At 45.4% G+C, this 7939-nt stretch overlaps 1 protein-coding gene across 1 annotated transcript; it reads left to right on the forward strand.

The window, feature by feature from the left end:
* Positions 1 to 218: 218 nt before the first annotated feature.
* Positions 219 to 1607, forward strand: ACHE_10968S (uncharacterized protein; the record flags this gene model as incomplete). Its single annotated transcript, XM_043285163.1, has 2 exons — positions 219 to 327; positions 382 to 1607. The coding sequence occupies 2 exons, from the start codon at positions 219 to 221 to the stop codon at positions 1605 to 1607; spliced, it is 1335 nt and encodes a 444-aa protein (XP_043132088.1).
* Positions 1608 to 7939: the final 6332 nt, after the last annotated feature.

Genomic DNA, 7939 nt, shown 5'->3' on the forward strand with positions numbered 1-7939 from the left:
CCCACTAACTTGCGCTCTGGTGTGTTGCGGGGTTTAGAGAAGCGACCTGTGCTTGTTTGTCTAACACCTATAAATGCGAACAAGAGGCCTGATCCTAACTTTGTGTATACTCTCATAACTCGCCGCTATGACTTAAGTTCTGACTTTTCATAAAGATTGCTTCCCAGCTCGCTATTTTCTGCTTCACCATTACGACACCTCGATAACATAGTGCCAATATGGACTTATCCATTACTAAAGACGCAACCACGAGAGGCCAGCAACCGGTCGACAAGCTCGACCGGTTCATGTTTGCGATACATGAAAATGCGACCAAGACAAATGACTGTGAGTTACAACTATATTAGTATCGTTGTACCTTGTCTAACGCAGAAGAAAAAGCGACGCCAGAAAGTCTTGAAAATACGCAAAACTTGCCAACAATGGAGAGAAGGCCATCTCTTATATTAGGGCGGCTTTCAAAGGAAGACGAAGAACATAGGGCGACTTTGTTGATGAAGCTGCACAACGGGTCGGCTTCAAGCCATCTACAGGCCTACTTTGAGGAATTGAAAAAAGGTTCTCCTACGTGGGACATCGACACCTTCATCGAAGGTGCAATACGTTTGGCCAACCTAGTCGGATCTGACAGAGTCAGATATTATGGCGAGACATTGAAAGGGATACATTATCCGAACCCGTTTACCGAATTGTGGAACCAAATATATCCTCAACAACCCATCACCGTGTGGGATCGCGATATCAGATACCAATGTCCTCCAAGCTGGTCCAATGATCTCAAAGAATTTCGTCATGTGTTAAGCTACCAGGGCGAAGCGCCTTTAAGCCATGGCCTTAATGAATTGCTCCAAGGTCCGACTACACTTGACTGTGGCATGTTCTGCCAACTTCTACTATGGATGGCAATACGTTATCTTATAGGAGATGGATTGTTCAACGAGTTGTTCAAATTTAAGAAGGGACAGTTTATCCTAACGCAGAATTGGGATGAGCCTGTGAATGATGTTGGCACAATCGGAAATCTACTGTACCCCTTCTACGACCATCCTCTTCAGGCTCCGGAATCGCAAACTCGCATTCACACCAAGACTGTTTTCAATGATGAAGCCTATCTTGCTAAGCATCCAGGGGGCGAGGGGCGCTTGCACAATGTTATACAAATTGATGGCTACAACAGCTACAATATTGTTTTCGACCCTGGCGCACCTCGCAACATTCTAGCAGACGCTGAACTTGAAACAAGGTCCCTGCAAGCGTACAATGCGCCCAGGAGTTTAGCTGACGAAGAAAGATTGTGGTTCTACGCAAATTTTCCAGACTTTGTACACCCTGATTTTGCACCAAAGAATTGGGGGGTCCTGGCCGAGGAGGCAAAAAAGTTTGCGGATCATATCTTAACTGAAACTGAATGGAAGGATAGACGGTCCGACCGTGAGAAAAGAGCCCGTGGAATGCATCTGACATTCAACTTCCAAAGACTGATAAGCAGTATTGAGGAAGCTCAAGTCGCATATTCCAATGGAGATGATGTCCTATCTAGAGCAGAAAAGGCAAAAGCGGCAGCTACTTCAAACACTATTGATAGATTGCTTTCTAAGATGAGATAGTAGAACCATAACTTTAAAGGCAATGGTTCTGACAGCCCCGAATGGATTTTATTGACCATAAACCAAAAACTGCTGGGATTTCAGTGCCAACTTTGCTCTACAGTAGTCCTTCTATTGGTATTCTTATGTACAAGGTTTGGTTATAGGTTGCCATTTTAGGGGCTATATAATGTCCTTTGGCGTATGTCTAAAACTTTCATTTAGAATGTTTGCACTGGAGACACTACCAAAGGGGAAGAGAACCACCGGCCCTTTCCTTCTGTGCACAGGGGCTATGCTGAAGCTGCTAGAACCCCATCTAACACCCCCAAGACTCAGCCAAAACCACACAACACCCCTCACAAGTCACCGCAACTGGAGAAGCTCCCTCGAATTTTCCTCCGCCTCCCCAAAGACCACGCAGCTCGCCGAGCTAGTCTCTGCGCCACTATGGATACACTAAGGAAACACTTAGACAAGACCTGTTCTGCAGCTGTAAAAGAGGTCCAACAGGTGCCTTCTGGCTTGGCAATCTGATCTAAGGATGGCCTGGGCCTCCAGCTCCTCATGGAACGTAGAGAGGCCCTGTAATGTCTACTACAAGGATCCAAGGTGGAAGTTGAACAGAAATGGGCCATTTTTGTCCTGCCAATGCGCCTGTTGCATAAGCGGTATATATAATGGGAGACGACCGGTGGATTACTGATAGGATATTTACCCGGCACGACGCACAAATGTACTCAGTGTATATAGAGCTGCCTAATTGGACGCCCACTCTTCGTCTTTCAACGAAATCTCTTGTGTTACGTATATCTAGTTATTAGCATTGCAGCTTAGCCCCTAATAAGGTCCCCCAATCGAGATTTTCGATACAGTTTGTGTGACGGCCTGGTCATGTTTGAAATGGGTTCCGTCGGAGGTTCAGGGGAAACCGGAGGAGTCGATCATCCGACTGCACGAGGCCTATATGTAGAAGACCCAATTAAAACGAACGATTGATATACTCTATCTAATGTAGCCTAGAGTACACGGGTGCTTGAGTGCTTGATGAGTGCTTGACTTTCTATATGTGGCGAACGCTGGCCATATACTGGAGGTTCGCTAGTCGGACTAACGTTATCCCTTTGATCCGACCTATCAGATCTCATCACAGATCTCATCAATGTTGGTGTCGGAAATGTGGCTTAGTCAGGGTTGAAAGTACGTATCAAGCGTATATGGTTGAGGTCTCTAATTCTTGCAAAAGTGTGCTATCTAGGATCCTATATAAGACCGTAAATACCTTATAGAGTATACTAAGCGATTGTGCGGTTTCAAAAGCAGTAATAGCAGAGTAAATACGCTGCTTTGCGCCATATGATATCAGCGAGGCATCAATCAGGCATCAGTTGGTATTGTTCGGTAAGGAACCTCTATATTCCGACAGTTGGCTGGGTATCACGTGAGGTACAGTTGTTTGCTTTGTTGCTTTGTTGGTAAATACAATGTTACCTCCTTTCTTCCTTCCTCATATTGATTATTCCTGTCGATAGCTACCTAGGTAGAACACATGAGTTGATATTCTGTTACCCTAGCTGAGCTCCGTGACAGTTTGCACAGAATCTTCTAGAAATCCTGTATTGCTCATATTAGTGATATACAGTACGCCTTGTAACATGATAGTACAATATCGTTTTGATACCACACAACCTTTGTCTACTCCAATTGAACATGATGAAATCGAGGCCAGGAATGGAGGCCCTCATCAACGATCACCATACCAAGACAGAGGCCGCCAAACAAGCCATTTGGATTCGCCACTTCCTATATACCATTGGAAGAGGATTGACTGGGCCGACGATCATATATGAAGACAACCGGGGCGCCATTCATCTAGCTGATAATCCTGTTGACCACCCGAAGACGAAGCACATAGCTGTTCGCTACCATGCTATTCGGGACCATATAGGCAATGGAGAGATTCGTCTTGAGCATCTGCCTACTGACAAGATGATTGCTGATGCTCTAACGAAATCTACCCATCGCGATGCCCATACACGATTTATAGATAGCGTGGGCGTGGGTTGATTGGGGTACGAGAGAGATTCAACATGCGGAAGTTGAAGTGTGCGTCCAACCGCCGCTTATCAAATTGTTAAGTCATTGTTGTTCTATTGTTTGGGTTGATAATTGCGGCGATTGTACGAAGGGGAGTGATTCGGATTCGGATTCGGATTCGGATTAACTCATACCCGTCCCAGCCAATCTTAATCCATGGCTATGCGGGAACTGCCCCTCCGGCTGTAAGCCGCCGGGGTAGTTTTTGATACCTATTTACATCTATGGTGTGTGCTTTTCTTGAGGGCTCGGCTCCTCTCAGATTCATGGGAATCCGGGGCTCCCCGGGTCCTCTTTGTTTGCTATGTACCCAAAGACCTCAATGCTTCGCCTAACTTACTTCTTCCTCGTTTACGGCCCCGAATTGCCCAAGGGGCCTGGTTCTCAGCATGAATTTGGCTGCACGGATTGCGAGCTTCGGCGTGTTCAGGATTGTCCTTAGATTCCCTCCTCCTTCTAGTCCTCCGCCTGGTTTTCCCAGGAACTGCTCTCGAAGATCCTTGAAGATGGGGCATGCCAGGAGTACGTGTCGCACTGTCTGGGTGGACTTCCCACAGCGGCAGTCCCCATCTGGTATGTCTGGCACCCCACGCTGGTAGAGGTAGTGTCGGAGCCCTATCTTTCCTGTGCGCATCTGGATGATGACTGTGCTGAGCGCCCGATGGAGACCCCGGTGCATCTTCAGGACTTGTTTGGTCGGGGCCGGTGTCAGCTCATATGCTGCCCGTCCATGCGGGTTTATCTGCCAGTCATGTTCCCACAGCGTATATATTGCTTCCCGAATTCTGGATTCTACTGCTGTTCGGAGAAGCCTCTGCTGAACTGGTCGAAGGGGAGTGATGAAAGTCGAGGTGGATTAATAGTTGATCCGATTACCGAGGTCGACAGATCCCTCATGTACGGAGACACACGCTCGTTTAGACAGTCAAGCACTCATTCTACCATCTATGGCGTTGATAGAGATCAATGTCACCATTTGTGTAATTTAAGTTTCCTCTTCCTGTATAGCCTCGTGCAGTCCGGATAATCGACTCCCCGACTTCCCCGACTCGGAGTTTAACCGTCTCATTGGTTTATCCGTTTCACATTTCTGATAAAATGCGGGACAGGCTTCACAACTCTCACTCCAAATTCCCACAATTTTCCATATTCCATGAAATTATCAGTCACTAAAAGTTCTTTCACACACAATTTAAAATCCCCCTGATCTAATGTGTTCCCTTGATGAAATGGGGAACAATGATCCACCACCGTATACACCAGGTCAAAATGGGAAAGTTTGCATCCTCACCATAGGTGAAAGTGTCATCACTGCTCTAGGAAGGGAAGTGAAGGTTAGACTGTGGGAAAACAGTCCCACACAGAAGTGGAAAATCGAAACATCTGATAATAGATGCGCTTTTCGGAATTTGTCTACCGGCAGGCTACTCAGTATACATGTCTTTGGCAACATAACTGCTGGTGTTTATAACCTTAACGAATGGGAGCTGTTTACTTTGGAACCTGTGGTGGGCGGTTATCGATTCAAAGCCCCAAATTATTGGTTATGGGGCCAGGGCTTCATTGTGCGGCCTTCTCTGAGTGATAGCCTCCAAATTTCATACCAGAGGACTCGTTACAGCCCTATCAACCTTACATATGTCGATTGTCATATCGCGGAGTAACGGTTGGGTTGATAACTAGGGGCTCTTGATCCTTAATAATGCCTTCGGTAAGGCAGACACGTTTTCAGTATACTGTGAACAGACTCTAATGAAATTCTAGGGCCAATGAATGTCTACAGATAAAAAGCCATTGATAATATAGCTTTTCCGCTTCGCGAACACATGAAAATGCGAGATTCTGCTTAATGGAGGCCAGGGATGTGAGTTTGAGTGCAGCTCAACCATGTACGTATTGTCTGAGTTGGGAACCTATTTAGCCATAAGGTTTTCGGCACGGCCGCCTTTCTCAACAATACTAGCTCTCGTGATAACTAGACACATTTTGCTCATTTCATCAATATGTTATCTACACGTGTAGGGATTAAATGATGCGAAGGGCGAGACGGTTCACTTTACACGCGGCTAAAGCCAAGAGATGTTGTTAGATTCCAGAGCCAGTCTATACGTAAATGGGATTCTTATACATAGTGTACCTGCTATTTAACCTGAGATGTCTTCAAAATTCCTATCATCTTCAGTATATCTTTTTCGTTTGCACTGCTTGAGCCATTTCTTGGCGGCGCCGACAAATCTATATGCCACACCAATTTTCACTCCCTCTTTGACAAAGAAATCGGGACCAATTCTGGGATTATGGAGCTGCCCAAGGTCAAGACAATTATCAAGTACTATATCACGTGTTTTCTGGATATTGTCCTTGAGGTTGTTCGTGCTCACTTTTGCTAAGTGCCAATTGGTATATTCTTCCATTACTACTTCAATTGGCCAGGGAATATCTGAATCAGCTTGATCAAAAGAGGCTACAGTACAAGATTTCTTCTGTTGCACGATATGTTCGGCCTTCTCTTTTATCTGGTGCCAGTACGCACTAGGCTTGAAGACCAGATCTTGTTCAGTGTCTTTTGCCAAGATTCGATTATTGAGGGTGACCTTCCACTCGACAAGATAATCTATAGATTTAGGAGTGTCCTCATTATATGTTCTTCCCCAGTTGAGTCCGGTGTCGTCAAGGAAGCCAAGACAGTCTGGTGCGGGTCGGTGCGAAGGGGAAGATCGGTCACTGTATGTATAGGCAGGGGAGGGACAAACAGATGGCGTTCACTCGCGGCCGAAGTCACCAGGAGTGGGGGCATATGAGGGAGTTTGCTCCCATCTGCTCACATGAGTAGAGCTCATTTCTTCGAGGCGAAAGATGCAGCTGAGGACCCTAATGTTGATACCATCTGGCATTAGCTCACACACAAAGGCACGTTCAACATCCAAGAATACAGGTTCCCGACAAGCCGAGTAGAATGATAAACAAGACTATGAGTGTTACGGAACTCTGCTTGGTTAGTTTTGCATGACTTGGGCGTGTGTTAACCGCCAGGGGCAAGATAGTAACAGGAAGGATGTTGATGATTTGCCTCGCAGGTGATCCTACTTTCCACGGTTTGGTGGTTTGCACTAGTTTGCATGGAAGCTTCCAGTCACGTAGATCACTTGTATGTATGAAACCGTACGAAGACCCCGCATGATGTCATTTCAAGTACAGTCTTGTACAATACAGTAATTGTGGGAATCTTGTTATTCGGGATGTTTTCCTAATCAATACTAGTGCTTCCTTCGCATAGGGTTTGAGAGATAAAGAATTAATCCTTAAAGGTGACACTGCTTTTGCACCTGAGTGTACATACATCGCAGAGAATGAACGGAAAGTACGAGATAAATACAGAGAAGCGGTTTGTCACCCATTCCGTCTCTTCTTTCCATAATCTAAGTTTTGGCAGACGGTACATACAGTAATCAGCGGCACAATAGAAGCGGTTGTCCTTCAAAAAGAATCTCCTGATTATTCGGACTAGAGCTTCCTGGTTTTTAACTCATGAAAGTGATGATACCTCAAGACATCGCCCAGACCATCACAGCCGCAATGATGCTATTCGTGAACAGGGCAAAGAAGGCTAAGATGGCGTTGGAAAGTATCTATTGATGTGTTTAGCATGTTAGTATTGGCTCTGAACCAGGATGTCTGCGGATTAAATTCGCGTACCTTCTTCATCTTCGCATATATAGAATGAAAATAATGAGATATGAACGAGTGAGATGATGTGTGTCGAGAGTAACTGCTCTCTGGTGATTAGGTCAATAATAGTAAGGCGGATAGTTGATCTAGTAAAGCTCGAGTAGTTAGGGACACCCTCTTTAAAAAAAAAAAAGGGGGGGGGGGGGGTACAAGGTCATTTACCATAATAGAATTATCTCTGGCCCAATTTCATTTTTCGGAAGTTCAGTATTGTTTCTTTTCCAAACGCGGGATCGCATTGTCACTCAGGTAAGACAGGGTTGTGGTAATGATTAAGGTCCAACTGGTGAAAAAAAAGCCCAGCTCTGGTAAAGCCAACCAAATGACAGGACATTGTTTTAAGAGGGGCATACTTCCTAAAGCTCTACTACGCATTACATTATAAGACAGTCCAGCCCATATAGCAATGAGCAAGATCTTTAACTTTACCTAACTGCTAACAACGACTAACCATGTCCCTTACTGACAAGGTCCGAGAACCTTCCTCTTCTCACATTGTTACCATTGCGTCCGGAAAACAAGAGTCT

This window comes from Aspergillus chevalieri, chromosome 1 (genome assembly GCF_016861735.1).
Source record: "Aspergillus chevalieri M1 DNA, chromosome 1, nearly complete sequence".
Taxonomy (NCBI): Eukaryota; Fungi; Ascomycota; class Eurotiomycetes; order Eurotiales; family Aspergillaceae; genus Aspergillus; species Aspergillus chevalieri.